The following is a 27240-nucleotide window of genomic DNA, read 5'->3' as shown; positions in this document are numbered from 1 at the left end:
GTGCAACCAAAGGCTTTTCAAATCACAGTAGGTACTTTATCAAAAAATCCTTTTCAGATGGCAAATGTGACTAATGCTAAGGAAAAGTGAACATTTATTCATATTGTCAAATTGGTTCTTTTGCACTGTTTTCTAGTAGGAATTAGCCCATCCATCCATTGATTCATTTGAAAAACACTATTTAAGGAGGATATAATATGTAAGAGAAAAACGTAACATTCATTTGTCCTCAAAGAGCTTATCATCTGGTAAGAGAAGACACGATGATTCATAATGAGAATACAAGACACAGTGAAGTGCAGGGGAGATGAAGGATCTGACCTACTGGACTTAGATGTAGGAATGTTACCTTCTGACTGAGTGCCCTTCAGAGAGTAGTTGCTTAGGTCTTGGAGTTGGAGTAGGAAGAAAGAATGGCCTGGGTAATGCTCAGTGTGCTAAATATTTTCAGGGGCAGCAGAAGAGAGAAGCTTGCCTGGAGGAAGATTGTATGGTCCCCCCTCTGCTTTCTCTCACAGCCCTGGAGCCACCATTTGAATGCATGCCACCTTCACCTGGACTGTTCAACAGCTTGCTACCTCCAGGTAGCAGCTGAGTCAGGTCACTGCCTGTGAGAAGCCTGCCCTGCTTACCCTACCTGAATATGGTCCCAGCCCTGCTCCTTTGTTAATGTACATCATGGTCCTTTAATTGTGTTGTGTACTGGATTGGGAAGGTTGTCACTGAAAAAGTGCTGTTGGGAGGGAGTAGGTGGATTGACGGGGGGAAATATTAGGGTCAGAACAACCTGTGAAGGAGAGATGATCTAGGTATGAAGTGATTCGAGTTGGCTTAGTGCCGTTGTGGTCAGGGGACTGGAAAGAGAGAACTACATTTTTAAAAATGTGTTCTTGCTTTAAAGTACATGATAGAATTATTAGTGTTTAAAGCTATGACCTCCAGTATTTTATGGAACAAACAATCACATTTAAATACAGTTGTTCTTTCCTAGCAGTTTTTAACAAGCGGTAACTAGGAATTTATGTTCTGTATGAAGAATCAGCATTTAATATCTTTCAAAGGGGATGAATTTAAGATAAATTGATTTTGCTTCTCCCATACAACCTGTCAGTATTTGGTAATAAACAAGCAGACCACCAGAGTAGTTGCTATAAAAGCAAAGTCTCTTCTGTCCTTCCTTCCTCCCTCCCTCCCTCTCTTCTTCCCTTCTATATATCACAAAACTCATGTGTCTACTGAAAAATAGGTTTGAATTTTTAAGTGGTTGTGAAAATATGTGACATTTTGTTTTCCATTTTCCTAATCTAGTGTGACATTTAAAAATATTTCTTGAAGTTTTACTCTTCTTAATTTAATACCATATCGATGGTATAGATTAATGTTTAAAAAAACGACACCTAGGCTATCAGTTATCATTTCAGTAAGGGTCATGACAACCTATCCTTAACCGTTGAGATTAATAAGATAAAAAGTTCTTCCCATACTTGGAGACCTCTATTCTTCTGTCACATATTTCAGGGTGTGTAATTTTGGAGTTGGTGTTTTGTAGATTCTTTTTATTTTTGTCCAGAATTAATTTTCTATTCATCTAAACAACTGACTTCCTTCCTTTTTACTAGCTCACTTCATTGTGAGGAATCCCTTCTCTCCAGCTGCCTTTAGTTTGGTTATCGTCCATTTAGATTCCATCTCCTCTTCCCCAGAAGTCCCTGGATTCTGTTGCCCAGTTGTCTACCCTGAGCAGCATCAGGGAGAGGATAAATGTGTGGGTGGATTGATGCTGGTGGCTCCTGTAACCCAAATGAGCTTTGGCTCATTTTTTCCCCAGTTGTTTTGATTCTGCAAGTGACCCAATATCCTTCTAGTAAATTCCCTTTTTTTAGTTTATCAGAGGAGGTTTTTTTTTTTTTTTTCTCTTACAACAAACTAATAATTCCTGAAGGACAACTGTTTGTTGCAATGAGTAAGTTTGAATCATCTTTTCATATCAATAGTGTGTTTTTTAATAATTTACTCTGGTTATATACATATTATTTGTTGAAAATTTGCAAAAAAGGGGTATCAGGAGAAAAAACTATTTTTAATCTCCTTATCTAAGACTACCGAAAATGTGTCTTCTTAAGACAATTTAATTCTATCATGTATATAACAGTATCTGTTGATACTTAACATTATGTCCTGGTGAGTAAGTTCTCATGTCACAGCAAAAATATACTTTTCATTGCTTCAAAGTAGTCTATAGTGTACATATGTCATAATCTAGCTGTTCCTCCATTGTTCGAAAGTTATTTTCTTTCAACTTATTGTCTGCTTGGAATAACGTTGTGATGAGCATTGCTGTTTTTTGCTTGGGCTGTAGCCCTGGAAGCAAATCACTGGCTCCGAGGGTGTGAGAATATCCAAGACTGAAGAAAACTTTGTAAAATTGTCATCTTAACTCTATATGAGTTCCTGTTTTCTTAACTTTCACTTGCATTTGGTTATTTTTATTTTTATTTATTTATTTTTGCATCCTATTATTTTTAAAAGTTTATATTTTAAGGCACAAAAATTATGTTTTGTTTTTGATATATGATTATTGATGTGCATTTTTTTCTTTTGTGAATTATTTATTGCAGTCCACAAAAAAGTTGAATTAAAAGCCTTATTGAATTTTAAAAAACTAAAAAGAGTTAAATTAAATACTAATTATTTTCTCTGTTACTCTCGTTGTATGTTCAGTGATTTAAAGCTAAATCCACATCCTGCGAGTACTGTGAAACTTATTCTCTTAAAATTCACAAGTTTTGGAATTTAAAATTATTTGTCTATATCCCTTTTCCAAATTTATAAGTGGTTTGTTTTTATGTTGTGGATCAAAACATATTATTTGGTAAAAGTATCAGGAGAACAGGGTTTTTCTTAAGAATGGCAGCTTAGGGGATCCTCTCCATTTACATATTTTTTTCCACCTGGAAAGAGGGAGTGAAGGGTTACTACAGCTACCCAGGGTCTCTGTGAAATTCTTGTTTCCTGGTCGATTGTACAGAAGGAATTTTTCAGGTCTTCTCAGTCATTTTACTAGCACACTTTTACTAGTTAATCAGTTGGATGGGATTATCTATGACAAACACCTAGGTAATGGCCCTCTAAATGCTTTCTTTTAATAGACACAGGGGAAGTCCCTGGGAGGGTCTTTCATGGAGACTTTGGTGTCGACTATCCTTATCTCAGATGCCACCTGGTCGTCTTGGGGACAGGTTCGCGTGTGTGTGTGTGTCTGTGTGTGTGTGTTTTAGATTTATTAAGCATTTTTCTTTTTTTTTGAGGGCTCTTGTGTACTTTTTCTTTTTAAGTTCTTTTTAGTTATACATGATGGTAGACTCAATTTTGACATATTTATACAAACATGGAGTGTACTTATTCTAATTAGGATCCCAGTCTTGTAGCTGTACCTGATGTGGAGATTCATTGAGGTGTATTCATGTATGTACATTGAAAAGGTATATCCGGTTTGTTCCACTGTCTTGTCTATTCCTATTCTGGCTCCCAAGATTCTCACATCTTTGCTATGGAAGGTAAATTATGTTTTCTTTAGTGTCTCTTGACTGTAAATAGAGTTTCTCCCATTTTGTTCATCTCATTTATATTGTAAAAAACACTTGGAGTTTGAATAGAGGTGTGTGTGTGTGTGTGTGTGTGTGTGTGTGTGTGTGTGTGTGTTATATATTTGTGGGGAATTCAAAGGGTTAAAAGAGATGTTAGTTGCTATTATTAGTATTATTTATGCATCTGGTCCAGGATGCATTTCTTGGTCTATAAAAATGCTCTGACATTGTTTTTTGTATTTGTCCTTCAGGGGAGGTTTAGTAAATTGACATTCACCTCCAGATTCTTTAGCAAACACATTTTAAATAAAAACACTTGCTTAGAGTATTTGTCATCTGCTCCTGCCTGTATCTTCCGAACAAAACCTGCTGGTTTCAGACATGAAGTTGTATACTATGGCGTTTTACAATTTGCTTAGTACTTAAATCTTTCTTGACCTTGGGAAGAAAAGTGATTTTGGTTTTGGTTTTGTTTAGGCAGACGTCTGTTATCTGAGAGAGCAGCATAGTGCAGACCTAATCATAATTAGAAGAATGAGGTTTTTTTCTGGCTATTTTGTTTTAAGGCAGTGCTACATCATGTTAAATAGCATCCTTTGAGAATGGAATAGATAGCCACAGCAAAGATTTACTGTGGGAGGGCTGGATTTTCTAAGGAACTTTGAAGGACTAGCTTTTAGTTTATTAAATAGAGTACATACTAGTCAGTTTCTGTTACCATCTTCTTTATCTTCTAAAGAATTTCAGAGTACCTGGATAGTTTTCTGAAGAAAAATTGTCTTTATTATTGCAGAAGGCATAGGTATGAAACTAAAGAGCAAATTGAGCATTCATAGGTTTCAGTAGAAGAAAATGTACAGCTGCTCTTTCCCTGTTGTTTGCATAGCACTGATCTTCACCTGCATTGAATAAGGTCCCTATAAACTAAAATGTTGACTATGAAATTTAGAGTGCTTTGATTTTTTCCCCCCTTTTACACACTTCCCAGATTCCTTTTTGCATGGAGTTTGACCTTATTTACTATGGAAACATGAACTCTAAGAAATTACAGTTTCTGTAAGGGAAAAATTAATGTTTCCAAAGCACTTTTGATAATATTTCCTCATCGTTAGGCATAGACATTCCAGTGTTATTTCTTTTTCAAGTTGACACAACTTATATGAAAGTAAGACATCTGAAAGAAGTTTTTAAACCATGAGGTGCACCTTTTAGGAATACATGTGGATATTTTAATCAACATTAATGTAATTATTGAATGAAAACTTGCATCTGAATATTTGTTTTATCTCTGGCCCCATATTAATCAGCAGTTCAGTCCCACTCTCAGATGAGTCTTCAAGACATATTTACTTGGATCTATTGCATTAACTTAAAACTCCCCCCAAATTCTTCTTCGGTTCTGTCAATGTTTCTGGAATTCTGTTGTCACCTATATTGAAAATGCAAAAACGAATCCTAATTTCTCTCTCACTTTTATCCCTTATATCCAAACTGTTTCCAAGTTTTTGGGTTCTTTCTTTGAACTATTCCTGATTGACAGTTTCTCTTCATGTCACTAAAATCCATTCTTCTTGAGCTCCAATTGAGAGGTCTGTGACACCTAATGCAGTTATTTCTGGGCTTTGGAAGCCAGGAGCCTTTGTGTGTAGGAACAGCAGGGGAAGGATGGACTGTGTTCTCTCTCAAGTACAGGGTCATCCAGCCCTAGGTAGGACTTGTAGAGACTTTAATATATAAAGTTGGTCTTTGGCATTTGTTTTCTGTTACCTATCTTCCACATCCAAGGGTCCTTCTCTCCAAGCTCTTAGAGCTACCCCAAATGAAATAATATATTAATTCAGTAATTATATCATTTGCCTACTAAAATGACAATAGTGACTTTTTCCTGGACATCTTCACCCATGCTACTTCTAGTCCTTACAACAATTTGACATGATACATTCAGGTCACCTCCACTAGTAGATGAATATATTGAGTCAGGGTGGAGTTTAAGTGTATGCCACTATTGATTTGTGAACACAGGACTTATGAATAACCTGGATTCTTTATATACTTTGTTTATGGAGATTGTCTGAATGGGTTATTTACGTATATAAATAACATATTTGTAAATCACTTGAAGTAAGTGCCATTGAGTGTTAAGGAAGCATACAGGTAGCCCTTGTCCTTTTACCCTTTCATCTCATTGGCCCTGACACACTCAAACCCCACAGCAGCACTGCTTCTGCTTTTGAAGGCTGCACAGCTTCAAAGTAGAAGAAAAGAAGCTCAGAGAGATCCTGAGAATTTCTGGGACGTTTCAACTCACCTGTTCTCCAGTCTTTACCTAGAAAACCCTTTCCTCAGATGGGTGCTTTCTTCTAACAGGATTAAATGATTCCTTCAGTGAGAGATTTGGCTGAAGAGGCATCTTTATGCTGAAATGCAAAAACAGAATCCCCCGAAGGATTCAGGAATTCTGGGTTATTCACACATCATTGACAGCTAGTTCAATGATATTTTTCTCTTAGCCACACTGAGGGCCTTTCTGATGGCAGTGAGTTCAAAGGGAATCAAGCCATTTTGAAAGCTGGGGCATGTCCATCGTTTGGATCTGTCTGTGTCGTTTAGGAGCCACCGACCACATGTGGTTACAATAAATTGTCAACAATCAGAGTGAATTAGTAGTAGAGGCCTAACCAAAATCCAGAAATTGAGCTTTGGAGCTTATTCTCTTATCCACCAACATATTCTCTTATCCCCTATGCTAAACTGTTTCTCTGTTTAGATAGAGGTCATTTTGAAAGAAACAGTTGGGCTGTACATATATGTTTTTCACTTCTTTCTAGAGCAGAATAATTGTCAGTAGTTCATTTATTGTGGTTTTGAGCTATGAAGGTGCTGGCCTATTTCCTTCTCTCAGGAAAATAGTTTAGTTATGTGCAGCCTGCATTTTTTATTAGACTGCAATGTGTGAGCAGTTAATTATTTATAGTTCTTGCTGAAACTGATGTGGTACTTGACTCACTGAGTTTATAAAGAAATAATGGCTTGCTGGAATCCTCTGAAATGAAAGTAGATTAGATGTTGACCTGTATTTTAGGTTTCACAGGTTGGAGATTAATAGTTATGGGGTATATTGTCAGAATTGCCAACAGTACATAAGAAAAGAGAAATGTTAACTTCATGAAGAGTGATACTGGATTTAGTACCATTGAACTGGGTAAATTGACTTGTTCATTCATTTTTATTTTCTTTTTACATAGAGTATCTTGCCTATCAATCCAAGTTCTTTTAATTCAAGAGATAGCACTAAAAGTATAAAGTCAACTTTATGGTAGAAATTACTCAGATTAATAGATTTGCAACTATGGTAACCCTATCAATGGAAACATGTCCTCTTTACCCAGAGCATTTGTGAAATGGATGGTGAAATGGGTCAAATAGGGAAACCCACCCTCCCTTTCCCTCTTCTCAGACTCAGCATTCAAGATTGTTAGTTTTAATGTAAATATCGTACCCAAGGCTGTTAAATTGGAGCTCCTGCAAACTTCCCAAAACTCTATAAGGTTTGGCTTTAAATGAAGTATAATATATCAAAGATGGCAACACATACTAAGGATACTTAAGAAATATTAGTCCACAAATGCATTAGTGGATTATATAGTTCTGAAAGGGGTAGTGTAAAGAGAACCATAGTTCTTCTATGTAAAGCGAGTAGGCTCTGGGTGACGTGGTGTGAATCCATTGGCAAACAAGAAAAGCACTGGGAGCCAGAATCTTGAATGTACTGGATGAAAGTACAGGTCTTGGACATGTCTCTGTCAGCATCTGGAAGTACTGTAGGATGAGACTCGGTGACAATAAGAGGTATCTAAGTCTCAACAGGAAAGTCTCTGTTTCTTTAAAGGAGGTCAAATAGGAACCAAAGGAAATAGCTTATTATGATTCAGGTGGTGGAAATGTATAGCCCAGCCAAAGAATCAAGTGCAAGAGGCAGGTTCAGAAAGGAGACTCGAGATATAAGTCAAGGCCACGGAGTGTCTAGGAGAAAGATGCTCACCATTCCATCATCTGTTCACTTAACAGATGTTTTTCAACACCTCCAGTAGACACTGGAGATTTCATAGAACACACACGCACGCGCACACACACACACACACACACACACACACAAATAAATTACTGCTTTCCTGAAGCTTACATTCTTGTTGGGGGAAGGAGATAATAGTCAAATAAATAAGCAAGTCATGTGATACATTGGGTCATAATACTTGCTATTGAGAAAAATCAAGAGAGGAGAGTTGGAGAACTTTGGGGTGTTACAGGTTTAAATATCATGCTCCTGTATTTAAGTGAAGAGGTGGCATCTGATCAAGCTCCTAAAAACAATTTCAGTGGATGACAGTCATGATAAGGAAACTGAGCAAGTGCACTTGTACTCAGTGGTATGTTGACTGTATTTAGCATGTGTCAGAAATTTCTGTCTTGCCGTTTTAAAATTTAATTGCAGCAGAAAATAAATAACATGCGTGTGGGATGGAAAATGAAAAGAGGATGCCATTCTGCAGGTGGAGTGTTCAAGAAAGGATAGACTTAAAAGGAGTGGTAAAGAAATGCCTTCTCCTTAACCACTGGGGGGACGCTGTGCCAGGTGAAATCCAGGGCCACAGGTGTGTGATAGCCTTTGCTGCCATGTGACCTCAGTCTATGAAAGTTATTTTTGATACCATCAGTTGACAGTAGAATAATAGGTTTTATTTTGGCAGCAGAAGATTACTGCATGGTCAGATTTTAATAAACACTCTTCAAGGCTTTTATGTCTGGGAAGCTTAAACCTAATTCTTCACATTGTAGCACTAATGTCTTATGCTTGTCTGTCTGTTGCAGCTTTGTAGGGAGCCAAACTCAGAGAGACAGACGGGATGGCTAGCTCAGCCCGGGAGCATCTGCTTTTTGTGCGGCGTCGAAATCCCCAGATGCGGTACACATTGAGCCCAGAGAACCTGCAGAGTCTTGCTGCACAGAGCTCCATGCCGGAGAACATGACCCTGCAGCGAGCCAACAGCGACACGGACCTGGTGACTTCCGAGAGCCGCTCCAGCTTGACTGCCAGCATGTACGAGTACACACTGGGACAAGCCCAGAACCTCATTATCTTCTGGGACATTAAAGAGGAGGTGGACCCCAGCGATTGGATTGGACTTTATCATATAGGTGAGTCCGAGGAAACGGACATGTGTGTGATTCTGAGCATAGATTGTTCTCTGTCATTATACCATTCTATATTTTCTCCTGGAAGAAAATTCACACACACAAATAGACACAGCAGATTCTGGGAATTTTCCTTCTTCAGGAGGAGAGTCAACAATACCTTTGCTTATATGAATTTTGTGGATACATTTCTACCAAATTAAATGCCAGAACCTGCAGATGTTATAGAATTTTCTTTTTAAAACTTTCCTATTACCCTTGATCAGTAGTCCCAGTAAAAAGGCAATTATTGACATTTATTACTGATATAAAAATGTTTTGTATTTTTGAAAGGTTGGATTTCATAAAGAACAATCTGTGGTTTAAGGTATCTTTGTATTTCAAAATTTCTTGAATGTACCTCAGTTCAATTAGGTGAAAAAAGTGTCCTGATAAATGACTGGGAAATAAATACTTGCTATTTATTTTAATAATAGCAGTCACAGCTCCATGTAGCTAATTTGTACCTGTTATTCATAGATGAATGAGTGATGAATGAAGCATCCCAGTAAGCAAAAAGTCTGCTTTATTTGAAAGCAAAAATTGAAACCTCCTAACCATAAAGAAAATCTAAATTCAACCCAATAATAAAATCTATTTTCCCTGAAGTTGGGTAACTTTTTCTTTGAATGAAGGAAATTCATTTCAAATTTAACATCAGATCATTCTTTAGAGATTATTGCCTTCAACTTAAATTATAAGCCAGAAATCTTTTCTTTCTTCTTTTTTTTTAAATGAATATATTAGGAGGAAAAACTGTTTATTGCACATATGTCTAAGTGCTTTTCAGATAGGGACAATTTTGCCCCCTAGAGGACATTTGGCAGTGTCTGGAGACATTTTTGGTTGCCAATGCTGGGTGGGGGATACAAGGCCAGGGATGCTGCTAAATATCCTTCAACGTATAGAAGAGCCCCCTATCACAAGGATTTATCTGGCCCCAAATATCAGTTGTGCCACTGTTGAGAAACTCTGGTTTGATGAATAGTAGCATCCTTGCTGAAAAATTTTGAAAACGTTATATTTACCAAAATTTGTGTTTTTCTGAATTGAGAATTTTTATGTTGACTAAAATTTAAAAAATAAATTGATTTGCATTTACTTATGTAACTCTTAATGATAAACCATGCTAAATAATATGAATTCCAAATAGCAAAAATATCAATGAATTATTATTATTTTTTTCTATTATGGCAACAAGAAAGAGGAAAAAGTGCAGTGCAGTATTTTCCACAGTTGCATTTAAGAATATATCCAAAGTGAGGAAGATACATGCTTTAAAAATTATATCTGTGTTATTATGGTCATAAAAAGTTTACAGTTTTTATGGGATTTTTGAAGTAACTCCTTTGGTTTTGATGTCATCGTACTCTTTTGGGCTTCATAAAACTTCTCTTTTTACTTTTCTTACAGTTTTTCTTCTTTTTTCCCCAGCTTAGATTTTGTGACATAAAAATCTTAATGTAAGACTACAACTGCAGCATTGTATTTTTAAAAATGTTATCTGATATTTCTTTGGGAAATAATCAATTTTTACTTTCTTTTCTAATTTCTTCTGTGTGTTAATAACGTAATCTATAGGATTGTAGAATCAAGACATTGGCTCACATTACTTCACATTTTTCTTCCTGTATCTTCTTTTTTGTTTCCCTACCCAATTTGTTACATTTTCCCATCTAAGTTAATCAGGAAGGGGCTAAGGAGTCCAAAGTAGAGAGAATTTGTCACTAATAAATGACCATGGCCACAAAATCTTAGTCTTCTTATATTTTACTTTCCAGAGGAAGAAGTATAGGTCAGGGTTTTAAGTCTCAAATTAACCTAAAGATATAGATAGGAAAGCCAAATTAAGAAATAAATCTCAAAGTGCTACTCTTCTTCAGTTTGTTTCAAGAGACTTCTGCCTTTTGTATAAATCACAACTGTATCTTTGCTCCCCTATATGTAACATGTCCCTGCCTTTGGCTATGTTCAAGATTTTCATTTTATCTTGGTTTTTAGTACTTCAAAGATACACTTAGGTATGGTTTTCTTTTTATTTATCTTGGTTGGTATTCTCTGAGCTTTATAAGGTAATGCTTTTGATAAATTTTGGGGACATTTTGGCCATTATTTCTTCATTTTTTTTCTATCCATTTTCGTGTTTCTGAGACTACAATTATAATTATATTCCATCATTTTAAGTTTTTCTCTAAGGCCCTGAGACTCTGCTTCATTATCCTTCAACTGGTATTCTCTTTGATATTTAAATTTTATAATTTCTGATAATCTCTCTTCAAGTTTGCTATCTTTTCATCTTTATTCTGTTATCAGTCTCATCTGATGGATTTTTAAATTTGTTATTTGGGGCTGGGGAGATAGCTCAGTTGGTAGAGTGCTTGCCTTGCAAGCACAAGGCCCTGCGTTCGATCCCCAGCACCAAAAAAAAAAAAAAAAAAAAAAAAAAAAACCAAAAACTTAAATTTGTTATTTGACTTCATTTCTAGAATTCACACTTTTTATTTATGTAATTTTAATTTTTCTTATGTGCTAAATCATTCAGTTCATATTTTTGTTCATTTCTTTGAATTCAGTTGGATATAGTTGTTGTAAAGCCTCTGTTTTCTAAATTTCAAAATCTGGACCATCTCAGGGTCAGTTTCTGTTGACATTTCTCCCATTTTTGTTTTTGTTTGCACATCCATCTCTAATTTTACACTGGATATTTGTCTTTAATATACACTGTTGTAAAAATTCTGAGTCCTAGGGAATAATGTCATTTATATATTTATGCATATAGTAGGCAGATTTATTTCCTTGTACTTGAGTAAGTGTGAGTTTACACCTTGTTGAGATGCATCTGTGGAAAGCCCAGATAGTTTCCCAGCATTTCTAACTTGCTGAAAGGTGGCCTTCAAGTTTGGTGTACACTATGGATATTATTAGGTCTTGGTTTCTGGCTTTGTTGAGACAGATTCAGAATGAGCCTTACCAAAACTTTGTACTTACTCCAAGCAAAGGCACTTCAGGTGAGGTTGCTGGATGCGGAGTGTTAGCTAAGTCTCTTCCCTTTGGCAGAGCCATAGTTTCAATGTTCTCCGGCACTGCTTAACCTTTACCCCTTCATCACTCTTTCCTTCTAGTATCTGGGCCTGGAGATTCTAATCACTTGAGTTGACTCAGACTCTGATCTCTGCCTCCACAGTTTGAAGAACTGCCATGAACTCTAGCTACTTGAACTGTGCTCAGGAAATTGTCTGCTGGCTGAGATATGGGTGATCATGAAGTTGCCTCATATATTTCTGTTTTCTTGTGGATTGCAGTCTTATGCCACCAGTTATCCAGTACCTGATATTATAGGGATTTACATTAGGAAGGCCAATTTAGTGCTGATTACTTCCTTGTGACCTGAAGCAGACGTTCTTTCCATGGTTTTGATTTAGATGGAAAGAATTAAAAGGTCTCACTTAATTTTCCCATCTAGCTGTTTCTGGAGAACTCTGAATAAAGCTGATTGTTTGAGTTCCATGTATTTGTCAGTTCTTCTCACCATATTTTCTTATAGATTTAGATCCCTGGCCAGGAGAGTGAGGAACTGGCATCCCAGCTGTCTCAAGGATCTAGGACTGACAGAGAGACAAGCATTTGCAGATAAAAATACCATGTAGGTAGTCTGAGGAGTTTGATGTTCTTAAGCATGCTGATGGTCTTAGCAGATCTTTTACAATGAATGACTTTAAAAGACACAAGTCTTTGGGTAACATTAAATATAACTTGCTTCTGTAGTTATAGGGCCAAAGAGGTGTATAAAAGACTGATTTATCTAGGTCATCAACTGAGTGAATGGAGAGCTGCTCTTAATGAGAGCAAGCCATGTTCCTCCTGGAGCTAGGATGGGTGGGCTCTTCTGCTGACTGAATTGGAGAGGTAGCCTCATTTAGGTTTGGACTTCATCTTCCCATGTGGAGAGAAATATGTGGCAGAACTGTGGTCTTTAACTGATGACCATTTCCTGCCCTTTTCTCCCTGCAGTCAGAACCTTGATTTCAGGGTAGCCACCCCAGGCTCAGGAAAGGTTTAAATCTGATTGGTAATCCAACGAGGAGTGGACATGTGACTCAGTCCTGGACAATGAGATTAAGGGGAGACATTGGGCCAACTTCTCTTTCCAGTGGAAATCCAGAGCTTCGTGAAGAGTCTTTTAAACTTTCGCTTCTCTCATACTTGGGACTCTGATGAAAGATATGATGTCCTGGGTTGCTGCATCCATGTAGCAATGATGAGGTATCAGTCCAGAGGGTAATAAGGAATGGATGATATGTTAATGAGCTTTTCATTGCTGTGACCAAAATACTTGACAAGAACAACTTAGAGGAGGAAAAGTTTATTTTGGCTCATGGTTTCAGAGGTTTAGTCCATGATGGGCTGATTCCATTGCCAAGGACCTATGGTGAAGCAGAATTATGACAGAAGAGCATGGCAGAGGAGTGCCGCTCTGGTCACATCAGTAAGGGAACAGTTAGAGGGGAAGGGACCCTTCCAGGGCACATCCCCAGTGACCCACCTTCCGTGACCATGCTCACTTGCGTAGAGTTACTACCCATTCAAAGTGGGATGGACTGATTAGGTAACAACTTTCATAATGTAATAATTTCACCTCCTGCATTAACACAGGAGCTTCTGGGGGACACCTCACATCCAAACCATAATAGAGGGTAGAGCAGAAAGACAGAGCTTGAACCGGCACTCCCAAATTCATGTTACATGTGGAAGAAATATTCCCCTTCTTGTTGCAGTCACTATTAGCATTACTTGATGTACCAGTAGTTATTCCCAAACGAGTCTCTAGCACAGCTAGAGAAAGGAAAGGATGACAACTGCTTCTAAAGGCAGGACCAAGTATGTGTGGGCTGCTACTTCAGTGGTTACTTGTTCGTGGGGAGTGCTGAGGGCTGTTTTAATACAGGCAAAATCCATTAAATGGTTTTAAAGAAATAGCAAAAATGTTGCAAACAATAACTCCAACCCACGTGGAAGTTTTCAGAAGTTTAACAGGACCAACAATGTGATAGGAAGATTCTATTCAAAACATTTTCTTGGAAACTATTAAATGGAATCTAGTGAGGTGGTACATTTGGAGAGGGGGCGAAACAAAACAGGAGACCCAAGGTGAGGATCAGAGAAGATTTTTGGGATCCAGATTCAATCATGGATTTGGGATTAATATGACTAAACAGATATATGCATAATAAATTCCCCCCTTTTCTTCTTTTTGTGAGATGGGGTCTCACTGTGTTGCTCAGGCTGTCCTTGAACTCCTGTGCTCCAGCAGTCCTCCCACCTCAGCCTCCTGAATAGCACCAACAAACCAGCTCTGTAATAGGTTCTTTCTGGAGCTCTGTGACATACACGTGCTGAGAATCTAGGTTTCATAACAATAGCACATATGTCAGAAATAACTTCAGTTTTCTATACCTCTTGGTAGGAAGCAGCCGCTCCCCTTGAGTTGTGTCCTGAGAAGCTAGACTGTTTCCTAGCAACTTCTGGTTTTATTTATGGAACAGAGAGATGGTCTCTATAGAAATAAGTCCCAGAGGAGAAGGAATTTAGTGGGACACTGAGCTGGCGAGGCATGGCTCATTGGCACAGTGTGCACGTTGATTGTTTCTCTTGACTTACGTTTGCTTCTAAAAGTGTGAGTTTTGTTTTTGTTGGTTTAATTTGTTAATAATGTTTTGCATTGTACAACTCAATCCAGATGACCTTCAGCCTACTAATCTAGAGGGTAAACATATCCACCTGAATCAGAACAATAAACATTTAAATAGCATTTTAGTCATTAAATAGATCCTATTGGAAATGCAAAGAAAAAACAGTGAAAATATCAAAGCGTCATTTGCAGAAGAGTTGGGTGTGAACACAGCTCTCAAAACATATGCTAATTATGTTCTCCCTCCAGTAAGATATACATCCTGAGATTTCTAGGGATGATCCGGTTGTAGGTGTTTTTCAGAAATCACTAGGTTTATAAATTTTTTGCTGGTCTCTGAGAGTAGAATTGATCCCTTAAAAATTTAACAGAGCTACTCATTGCTTCCTCCTACACTCACTAAATAAAAAGACCCAAATACTTATCTCATGTGCAACACAAATAGCTTTTCATGAAAAGTCAAATGGAAACAGTTAAAGAGGAAGCGAGCATATTAAATTCATTTCAGATTCACTATCCACTTCCCCTTAACCTTTGGTCTTGTGCTTATTTATCTGGCCAATCAAAAAGAAAAATAAACACTTCAAAAGGCTTAATTTGCCATTTTTCATTTGAAGGCAACTTCACATACCTAACAGAACTAGGAAAATGTGCATTATAAACATTTGAAAGTGTATATTGGGCTATAGTCCTACCCAAAGTGCTGGTCTGCTAATGGTTATTGATCTGGACTAGAAAAGAGGCTTTCTCCCACTTGTAGATCAATGTACCACTTCCTTCATTGAGGAACTTGCTGTGGGGAAAAGAAAATCATCTGACCTAAGTAATGATGTGATTGATATAGGTATTGCATATTCTGGCTCAAGCTTCTCATATTGTCATTGCCCAGAAAAAAGTCATTACCAGCATTTGTCTGGACTGCACTTAATGTATATCTCTCTGTGTCTGTGCATTGATTATATCTTCAAAGACGAATGGAACACGGCTCTATTTTGAATGTTGGTCTTTTAAAGTACCATGACTAATGTATTAGAACATTTTCATATTTCTTTGCATTTGGATAATAAAATAAAGTAGTAATAGTGAGCCAAGGTATTAAGATGGTATACATATATATATATATATATATATTTTTTTTTTTTTTTTTTTTGCGGTGCTGGGGATCGAACCCAGGGCCTTGTGTTTGCAAGGCAAGCACTCTACAAACTGAGCTATCTCCCCAGCCCATGATTATATATTTAAAGGAACCTGGAAATTCCACCAGAAAACTCTTAGAACTCATAAGTGAATTCAGTAAAGTAGCAGGTTACAAGATCAATGCTCATAAATCCAATGCATTTTTATACATAAGTGATGAATCTTCAGAAAGAGAAATTAGGAAAACTACCCCATTCACAATAGCATCGAAAAAAATAAAATACTTGGGAATCAACCTCACAAAAGAGGTGAACGACCTCTACAATGAGAACTACAGAACACTAAAGAAAGAAATTAAAGAAAACCTTAGAAGATGGAAAGATCTCCCATGTTCTTGGATAGGCAGAATTAATATTGTCAAAATGGCCATACTACCTAAAGTGCTATACAGGTTCAATGCAATTCCAATTAAAATCCCAATGACGTACCTTACAGAAATAGAGCAAGCAATTATGAAATTCATCTGGAAGAATAAGAAACCCAGAATAGCTAAAGCAATCCTCAGTAGAAAGAGCGAAGCAGGGGGCATCGCAATACCAGATCTTCAACTCTACTACAAAGCAATAGTAACAAAAACGGCATGGTATTGGTACCAAAATAGACAGGTAGATCAATGGTACAGAATAGAAGACATGGACACAAACCCAAATAAATACAATTTTCTCATACTAGACAAAGGGGCCAAAATATGCAATGGAGAAAAGATAGCCTCTTCAACAAATGGTGCTGGGAAAAGTGGAAAACCATATGCAACAGAATGAAATTAAACCCCTATCTCTCACCCTGCACAAAACTCAACTCAAAATGGATCAAGGACCTTGGAATCAGACCAGAGACCCTGCATCTTACAAAAGAAAAAGTAGGTCCAAACCTTCAACTTGTTGGCTTAGGATCAGACTTCCTTAACAGGACTCCCATAGCACAAGAAATAAAAGCAACTGGGATAGATTCAAACTAAAAAGCTTTCTCTCAGCAAAGGAAACTATCAGTAATGTGAAGAGAGAGCCTACAGAGTGGGAGAATATCTTTACCACTCATACTTCAGATAGAGCGCTAATTTCCAGAATCTATAAAGAACTCAAAAAACTCTACACCAAGAATACAAATAATCCAATCAACAAATGGGCTAAGGAAATGAACAGACACTTCACAGAAGAAGTTCTACAAGCAATCAACAGATACATGAAAAAATGTTCAACATCTCTAGTAATAAGAGAAATGCAAATCAAAACTACCCTAAGATTCCATCTCACCCCAATTAGAATGGCAATTATCAAGAACACAAGCAACAATAGGTGTTGGCGAGGATGTGGGGAAAAAGGTACACTCATACATTGCTGGTGGGGTTGCAAATTAGTGCAGCCACTCTGGAAAGCAGTATGGAGATTCCTCAGAAAGCTTAGAATGGAAGCACCATTTGACCCAGCTATCCCACTCCTTGGCCTATACCCAAAGGACTTAAAATCAGCATACTACAGAGATACAGCCACATCAATGTTCATAGCTGCTCAATTCACCATAGCCAGATTTTGGAACCAACCCAGATGCCCTTCAGTTGATGAATGGATAAAGAAACTGTGGCATATATATACAATGGAATATTGCTCCGCCATGAAGAATGATAGAATTATGGCATTTGCAGGCAAATGGATGAAATTGGAGAATATCATGCTAAGTGAGTTAAGCCAATCTCAAAAAACTAAAGGACGAATGATCTCGCTGATAAGCAGATGAGGACATATAATGGGGGGTGGGAGGGAATAGCGTTAGGGTTAGGATTAGGTTCAGGGTTAGGGTTAAGGAGGGTGGTAATAATGGAGGAAGGAAGGACTGTATAGAGGGATAAGAGGGGCGGGAGAGGTGGGGAGGAAGGGAAAAAAATAACAGAATGAATCAAACACATTACCCTATGTAAATTTATGGTTACACAAATGGTATGCCTTGACTCCATGTACAAATAGAGAAACAACATGTATCCCATTTGTTTACAATAAAAAAAAAGATGGTATATTTTAAGTATAAGCTGATGTTTTACAAATAAAAAAATTCCAGAATGGTGATATCCTAAGTTTGCTGTGTGCAGTTAGGGCTGAAATTTAAGTGTCCTGCATCCCAGTTTTTATTTCTTTTCTGTGATTACAAATGTAGTCCAGTGTTTCTCAGTACTTAGTTATTTGTTCGCCACCTTCTTGATTTTTGCAAATTTGTCTTACCAGTTGTATTGATAATTTTTAAAAAATAATCTGATCAACAAAGTATCTTTATAAGACCAGATGAGTTGGTCCATGCCTGTAATCTCAGCAACTCAGGAGGCTGAGGCAGGAGGATCATAAGTTCAAGACCAGCCTCAGCAACTTAGTGGTAAAGCCGCCCAGGGTTCAATCCCCAGTGTTAAAAAGATAATAGGAAAGAGCAGAATGAATCCAACATAACTTTTCCATGTTCATATTTGAATATGCAACCAGTGAAAATCCACGTTATGTACAACCACAAGAATGGGATCCTAATTAGAAAAAGTTATCCTCCATGTGTGTAAAATATGTCAAAATACACTCCACTGTCATGTATATCTAAAAAGAACAAACAAAAATAATTTAAAAAGCACCTGTCTAGACATTTCTCAAAAGGAGACATACAAGTGACCACCATGTATATGAAAGAGTGCTTAACATCACTAATTATTAGGGAAGTACAAATCAAAATGACAATGAGATATTATCTCACACCTGTTAGGTTGGCTTTTATCAATAAAAGATAAAATGTGTTAATGAGGTCATGGAGCAAAGGGAACACTTGCATACTGTTGGTGGGAATGTAAATTAATAGTTATTATGGAAAACAGTATAGAGGGTCCTCAACAGATTAAAAAACATAGCTACCATATGATCTAAAAATTTCACTTCTGGGAATATATCCACAGGAATTGAAATCCATATATTGAAAAAAAAAAAAATATGCATTCCCATGTTCATTGCAGCATTACTCACAATAGCAAAGAAACGGAAACAACCGAAGTGTCCATCAAGTGATAAGTAGAAAATAAGGTATGTGTACATAATGGAATACTATTGAGCCATAAAAAGGAATCAAATTCACAGCAACATTAATGAACGGGAGGGCTTTATATTAAACAATATAAACCATCTTTACCTACCCTGACCTTGTTCTAAGCAGTGATGTTAGGGAAAGTTTTGCTGCATTATATATTTTTCTTTCTGACATGCATTGACTGCTAAAAAATGACTTTTGTGTATGAACTATACAGAACCATCACAAGTAGCACACTCTAAGAAGCTGTGGAGTTGTCAGTTGTTGATAGCACAGGCTCTACAATCAGATAGATTTGAAAACTCAGTGAAGGAAGGCTGAATGAGCAAATTACATAACCTTTTAAAAATTTCATATTCCTCCTCTATTAAAAAATGACTAGGAAAAGTAGCAATATCACGTAGATTAGATGAGATACTGTGTATAAAACTCTCAGCAAGGTGCCTAGACTCATTCTAAACTGCTGATTATAAACTATTATTTTTTTTGGCTACTATCACTGTTAATAATATAAAATCATTTTACTGGTGTCTGAAGCTGCAGTACAGATTTACCCACTGAATGAATCCCCAAGAAGGGATTTCCAGACTAAAGTAACACACTGGGACCATTTCTGCTCACAGAAAACAAAATCTGTTTTTTTTTTTTTTTTTTTTTTTTTTAAACAGAGCTCTGGAAATTATATAAGCACTTAAAATATGAATGCTAAACAATAAGGTGTATTGGTTTCAGTCTTTATCGGCTTTAAATCAACATGTTTTCCAGGGTGATGGGAAAGCTGCAATTAATCTGAAATTCAACCAAATGGAACACAGAATTAATGTGCTAGGTATTCATTTCCAGAATAACTCAAATGCAGTTTAGTGCCTGTTTTTAATATTTTTTGATACTTTTACATGATTATTGGTAGGGAAAATTTTTTTAATTTCATATCTTTACATTTAAAAAATGCTCTTAGAAAATAAGAGCTTTGAATATGAGATTGTTTTTTGGAAGAACTTAACTCTAAAAAAATTACTTTTTGCCACCTTGTCATATTAATCAAGATAGATAAGATTACATTACACTGCTACGTTAACCCTGCATCCTCAGTGACTGAATACAAAAGATTATTTATTGGTGTTGCTATATACCTAATGTGGGTTGGCAGGGGCCTTGAATCCTGCTGTCACTTGGGAGCTCGGGCTTACCACCTTCTTTATTTTTGTCATATTGGATTTAAAGCCTTGACCATCTTGTCATTGTGCTATCTGGAAGGCATGGCCTCCTTTGGCAGGTGTCAGAGAAGAGAGAGCTGGAGACTCCTATACCAGCTCTTAGATGTCTTGGCACTTAGGTGATGCATTTCACTTCTGCTCAGAGCACACTGTTAGGCATTGTTATCACGTTCTGCCTAACTGCAAGGAGACAGGGAAACGTGGAGGAGTCCCTGACTGTTCAGCCAAGTACTGGTGTTTCTGCCATACTAGGTACACCTTGCTGACAACGTATTTGGTCCTTTGTCAGTTTCAAAGCCTAAGATATCCCGGCATGGTCACTACAAGAACAGGTGATCCTGGGGTGGGAGATTACCATATTTTGGTATACACTTTGCAAAGGTGTTCAGAGTCTGAGTGGACATGCCCAGGCCAATACCAAGGACAGTACCAGTGAGAAGGCAAAATAGTAGTTAGTGGAATCTGAATCCACATCATGGAATCAGGGTCTTTTAAATATACATGTCGAAGATTTGGTTCATAAAAGAGTTCAGGTATTCAGAATGATGGAGAGAGACTTTTATGGACATCTGGTAGGTTTTTGAAAATTGCGTAAGTCAATGTTGTAGCATCCAAAGAAACTTTAATCTATTTTATCCTTTAACACATTGACTGTGAGCCTTATTGAAACCAGCATTCTTCTGTCTATTGTTGGAGATAATTTTTACTTTCCATCCAGTTATTTTAGAAATATTACCTGAGTTTTTTTTTTCTCCCATGCTGATTTGTACCACTTCTCCTGAAAGAAAACTTATATAGACATAATTAGTAAATGTAAATAATATTTGTAAATATTTTGTGATGGAGTTAAGAGAGCATTGGCATGAGGTTAAGAACTTCTTTGTTCTGTTAGAATTCATTACTAATCCACAAAATACTTTTTTTTATCAGACATGCTAATTTTATAGTGTGTTATAATTAGCTTTTCATATTTTCCTAAGGACTAAATAGTAGACACACCTATAAAGAAGTATATTTATAATGCCATTTCTTTTGTCCTTGTATTTTTTTTAAAGTCTGTTTTGTCTCATGTTATCAATTACTATGTCCATTTCCTTCAGTTAGTTTTTGCTTGGTATCTTTTCCTACTGATTTACTTACAATATTTATTTACTTGCTTCAGATTTAGCTACTGTAAATCATCTAAAGCTTTACGATTTTTAATCCAAAGTGAGTGAGTATCTTTTTTGGTATACTTAGTGTTTTTATACTTATTATTTTTTACATATTTGGACTTATTTCTATATCTTATTTATTTTCTGTATATCATGCTTTATCATAGTTATTTTTCCCTACTTTTATGCCTTCCATTGAAATGATGAATTTATTTACTCCCTATTCCCACATTTTTCCTCTCTTTTCTTGGAGGTTAAACATTCTAGTTTTATTCCACCAGTGGTTATTCTTTAAACTTTTGACATGTGTAATTGAGTTAACAGAGGCTCTCACTAATCATTTTCTCTAAATGCCTCAAACTGTTTAAAAATCTTTTCATTCTAGTCATTTTCCTCCCCATCTTCTTTTTTATTGTGACAACATCTAATTCTATCCTGTTTTAAATCTCTTCTTCCATATTGGTCATTACTATTATTGTGGTTTTTCGAAGATAAGGATTGTCCTAGTTATATATGCTGTGTGACAAACCTCCATGAAACAGTGACTTAAAACAACAAGTAAACAATTTAAAGATTAAACATCCCCCCCAAAAAATTGACTAATTTGAATCAGCAGCAGTAGTGCGCACTAAATTGGATTTTCTTACAAAACAAGTATAGAAGGCATTATAAAACAAATGGAAGCACATAGGAAGAGTCTAAAAATTAACTTCTAGTCCTTGTTGATTTACTGAACCAAAGAATATCCTTTTTTCCATTTAATGTAGGTTATGAGAAAAGTGTATAGTATGTACAGAATCTTCTCTTCATTTTCTCTGGTGGGTTTTCCCCTTCAGGGGCCCTTCTCTCTTCTCCATTTCATTGTGCACCATCTATTTTTATCATTATTTTTAAAGTCAAGGCTTTTGACTAGCTTTATGCAATCAATCCTTCAGTTATAGTGGAACTGTGATAATTATCAAAGACATTATAATTTTTTCCATCCATTGTTTTCCACAATCTGACTGACATTATTGTTAAATTGTTGAATAAATATGGACTCACTTCATAATAAGCGTGCTCTTCTTACGGACTTCAGGGCTACTATACAGAGCAACTCAGAGTTTTTAGTCTTTTTTAAGTTGTGGAGATCGGAGTGTTTAACTCAGATGTAATGGAGACGTTAATTCACCGTTACATCTTCAAGTCTTCTTCAAGGATTCAAGTCTTTGTAGATTTATCTTTTGTGTTTACTTTATTTAACTTATGAATTACAAAACTCCCAATGTTTGCTCATTGAAAAAGCCTGATTTTTCTCTTCCTATGTCAAAACTTATTAAAAAACAAATACTACAAGTGGTCACCTTTTGTCATTTTACTGTAGTTCATAAAGTCATCACCAGGACAGTGTAAGTGCCCTGAACTGAGCATATGAACAGCTCGAACTGGGTAGAGTCCAGTGGATCCACTGACCTCAGCATAGAGTGACTAGGAGGCTGGATTGGTAGTAGCAGAGTGAACAGACCTGAATTCACCTCCTGGCTCTGCCACATTCTGGCTTCAATTTCTTCATGTACCAAATGAGAATAATACCAGCTTCTTAAAATTGCAAGAAAGATGAGACAAGATAACATCTATAATGGTCACTACTACAGAGGAGGTAGCCACCACCCACACCCTTGAAAATATTTGTTGAGATCCCACTATTTGCCACTGGGCAATAGGATAGAAACATGAATTATCCCAGTTTAATAGGGTGAGATATAAGCAGGAATGAAACCTGGTAATCATAATGCAGTGTGTTCAGAACAATACTGAAAACCACAGGAGCGTGGAGAAGGAATGTGTAATGCCTGAGATGGGTTCAGAGATGGGAAGGGTAGAGAGCGGACTTCTTCACCAAGAAAATGATATTTGGACTTAGCATGAAATAGGGTGTGCGTGTGCGTGTGTCTGCGTGTGTGTGTGTGTGTTCACACAAAAGCAGGCTATTCTAGGAGGCAGGAATTCCACCTGCACATGCTAGTTCTTTCTCCAGACGGAACTGCATAAAGCTTTTCCTGAGCACTGTACTTCCGATCCTGTCCCCTTCTTCAAGGCCAATGTCTGTTTTTCGATAGGATATTCTTTTGGTTCTGTATGTTTTTTTAGACAGGACTTGGAAGTCACCCACGTGTGATACACCTCCTAACCCTTCCAGCAACTGGTGCATTTTCCTGCTCCCTAGGAATTCTTTCCTGTGGGTTTCAGTGCTGCTTGTGCTGTGTTGTGATCTCTCTTCTTCCATGTTGGTTTCTTCCCTTGAGCTCTTAACACCTTAACTGTGTCCTGTCTGTTACATGCTGAGCACCTTATCCCGCTCTCTCTGCTGTGCTGTCCACACAGATTAATCAAAGAGTAGGTTTGGGGCTTCATAGTTATGATGTAAAAATACTTTTGATTGAAGCATTATTCCAAAATTTATTCCCTATTATATAGTTTTCCACTAATCATTTTTTCCACAGAATATTTTTGGCATTTATTTATTCATTTGTTCAACTATATTAGGAGTTTACTATATACCAGGTGTCTGAAAGAATTTTTACAATATCCTCTATATTTAAGAGCACAGCAATGGGCTGTCATTCTAGTTTTTTCCCCCTATTATGCAATGTACTGGCCTTTCACTTCCTGTTTCTGTGTGTATGGAATCTGTCTTCAGTATTGAAAACACTGGATATTTAAATAGGAATAAAGTTTTTCCTGAATTCAGTGTGAATTCTACCTTTATAGTCTTTTTTGTTCTTGTTCTTATTCTCTTTTAAGCAGTTGTTGATGTTTTTCTGAAAGTTGTGTCTTGTTTGGCATGAAGAATATCTGTGGTGTTATTTTTAAATTTTTTTGATACCAGGGATTAAACTCAGAGGCACTTAACCACAGAGCCACATCCCCAGTCTTTTTGTATTTTATTTAGAGACAGGGTCTCACTGAGCTGCTTAGCACCTTGCTAAGTGGCTGAAACTGGCTTTGAACTCACTGTCCTCTGGTGAGTCACTGGGATTACAGGTGTGGGCCACTGCACCCCACTATCTGTGGTGTTTTGACCATTCTGAAGTATATACCTGGATATACACAAAGTAACTTTTATACCTCTAGTACAGGCAAGTGCTATTATGAAAATACTGATGGATCAAGAAATGATCATCTTTTCATTCTGCAAAAATAACTACTTCTTTTGGGGGGATTATAATTACAGCACTGAGCTATATAATATTAGAAGTTAATATATTATGGAATGACTAATCTGGGAAAAAAAACCTTCCTAATTTCCAACTGAGAATTTACATCGACTAGTAGAATTCTAAATATTTATTATATGTCTTTGCAAAGCACTACCCTTTATGTGTGAGTCTGTGGCATAGTTTTGATATGATAAAGCATTCTATGTGGAAAAGAAAGCCTTGAGAATTCAGTGAACATCTGGAGAAGGTTAAATTATCTATTTTGGGCTCTGTGACAGCCATTTTTTTCTCTGCTCTTTACTGCCAAAACCTGTCACTTCTGAGACATTTCAAGGAGGTAAACAAGGTGAACGGTGCTGTGTACATGACCTACTGTAACTGCTGATTTGAGTGAGGTTATAGGTCAGTGTATGTCATGTGACTTTGAGTTTTCTAGTCCATCATGTGATTCATTTGCCTGAATAAAGTGTTAAAAAACTAAAAACATTTCTTTTTAAAAATTAGTGTTATTGTAAGATGCTTTTTGACTACGTTGGTACTCGAGCTGTAATAATATCTTAGTATTTATTATTTGATGGTATATTTTGGAATCTTCAGACTTCAGAATTCTTCATTTTAAATAAGTTTCACTCAACAGCTGGGCATGGTCATGCATGCCTGTGATCCCAGAGATTTAGGAGGCTGAGGCAGGAGGATCACAAGTTTGAGGCCAGCCTCAGCAATTTAGCAAGACCCTATCTAAATAGAGAGAGAGAGGAAAGAGAAATAAATCAAACTATTAACACAAGGTATATAAGTATAAAAAACAAGGTTAGAGAAGTTTCATTCAAATGTAAGTAAGCTCTATTACTTATTTAAGAAACTTGAATGCTGATAGTAAAGTACATTTTTATCATTTGGAATCATTAAAATCCTGTATATCATTCCTCTGTTGAAGTTTATTTTAAAACTTAGAGTTATAGAGATTTTAGGTTAAGAAATAAATTTAGTGATTGTTTACTAAATTTTACAAATGAGAAACTAAGGGCCCAGATGGGTTAAGTAATATGCCTGTGATTTGCTCACTAAAATAGTGGCAAAATATGCTGACCTATAACTAGCAATTTCCTTCTCAGTGAAATTGCTCCTTAAAGGGAGATAGTTTGCTCAAGTCACTTGTTGCAGGTGATTTTTTAGGAAAGCCAAACCTTCCCTTGAATACCGCTTAGGAAGACAGTAAGGCTTACACCAAGTCCAGCAGTCAGACTTTCTTTCCACATTGCAACAGACTGCTGTCTTAGATGGAGTGCCAGAGAAGAAGTTGGGTTGGGTTCAGGAGCTGTTTTTATTTTTTTATTTTATGAAAAGCAATAGCAACAACAGAACATAAGCCCTATTGTTAAAAGCTGAAGCTAAACTTAAACTAGAGGGGTGCTTGGAAGAATCGCGTATTTCACGTTCTCTCTTGGGGTGTGCACTCTAGGTTTGGAACGATTCCCTTGCAGCTTAGGTTGTTCTTTCTCAATCTCTCTTCTCACATCCAACGAGTTTGTGTAGTTGCACCGAAATACGTTAAATGGTCATTTGCTGGGCTTCCCCTAAACATCGTTTCATACTGAAGATTTCAGCAGAGCAGGAGGATGCAGGTCTTTGAACTGATACTCATGGAGATTTAATATATAAAATTTTAAAATTAGTTTTTAGAGCACCATTTAAAATATCCTCCTAATACTTATTGTCAATATTTATTGTCAGTGAAGGAGGATTATTTTTTAAAGTTTTATTTTTTTTTTTCAGGTAACTTTTGTTACCAAATACTGTGAAATGCTTTTTGTTCTGTCTCTTATGTTTCTTTTTTTTTTTCTGTAGTACCCCTTCCTTGGGATTTTAAATGCATCGACCTGAGTTCCTGTTTATATAAGCTATAGGCATAGGAAAGACTGAGATGATCTATTCTTATTGTATATAGTATGCAAATTTCTCCACATAAAAACTTAAACTTACTTATCATTTTCTAAACTATAACTGATGTAATTTATTGTTTCCTAAAGGTGGATGTAACTAACACCCAAAAACAACCAGGAGCTGAAACATTTCAATAAAATTTCTTTACTGTCCCTATTAAGGAAAAAGATCTGGAGCAATAAATGACATACATGGGGAACTCTTATTTATAAGACCTTACAGGTAGAACCCCTCTGTCTATGCTGTTTACCAAAACCTAAAAGTCAGACACCAGGCCTTTTGGACGTCTTCACCCTCCTTACCAACCCTGGCCTTGGAAGCTGTTCATTGCCCTCTCCTTTCGAGGCTGGTTTCTTTGGCTGTGACACTACTTGGCTCTCCAGTTTTCTGGTCAATCATTGTTTTTTTTCTTTACTGAAACTTCTTTTTTTCCTTCTTCATTAAATATTTAGACTTTAGAGTGGTTTTCCTTCTTTTTAATACTGCTCTCCTTGTGTGATTTCATTCATTCCCTGTCTTCAGCCAGTATAAGCAGGTGGCCTCATTCTCATGAGCGCTGGCTGGGGCTGTCTCTTTCTAGCTCACAAAGACCAATTCTGCACGTCTTGCACTAAGAGCACAGCTCTGCATTCCAGGCCTTCATGTTGGTAGCAGGAAGTCAGCCGTGATGGGAGCATTTACACAATGGGAAGTGACAAACACTTCACATCAGGGCTTGCACCTACCCCTGTGGGGAGCCAGTGTATCCGTCCATGATTGTCTAGTCTCAGACTCTGCCTCTAGTTCCCTAGACATTTCCCTCTCAATGTCCAACTCACTTCTCAGATCCATTTGGTTTCAAACTGAATAATACCGTGCCAAACCAGTTCTTTCTGATTTCCCTTTATTTTTAAAATTGGAAATGGTATCTTTTAGTCTCTTAGGCTTGAAAACCTTGCTAAAATTTTGATTCTGAGTCCACTTTTAACCTGC

General features: G+C 36.8%; 1 protein-coding gene across 2 annotated transcripts in view; it reads left to right on the top strand.

Moving 5' to 3' along the window:
• The window catches only part of HECW2 (HECT, C2 and WW domain containing E3 ubiquitin protein ligase 2), a 390019-nt gene that overhangs the window by 162255 nt on the left and 200524 nt on the right, over nucleotides 1–27240 (top strand). For both annotated transcript variants that reach the window (XM_079132566.1, XM_079132567.1), the window contains exon 2: nucleotides 8457–8783. In XM_079132566.1, the coding sequence (XP_078988692.1) occupies nucleotides 8492–8783 (292 nt within the window). In that variant the 5' untranslated portion in view covers nucleotides 8457–8491. The remainder of the gene's footprint in view (nucleotides 1–8456; nucleotides 8784–27240) is intronic.

The sequence above is a fragment of the Sciurus vulgaris genome (genome assembly GCF_902686455.1).
Source record: "Sciurus vulgaris genome assembly, chromosome: 3".
Lineage (NCBI taxonomy): Eukaryota > Metazoa > Chordata > Mammalia > Rodentia > Sciuridae > Sciurus > Sciurus vulgaris.
Note: the sequence above shows the minus strand (reverse complement) of the source record. Positions and strands in the feature narration are given on the sequence as shown.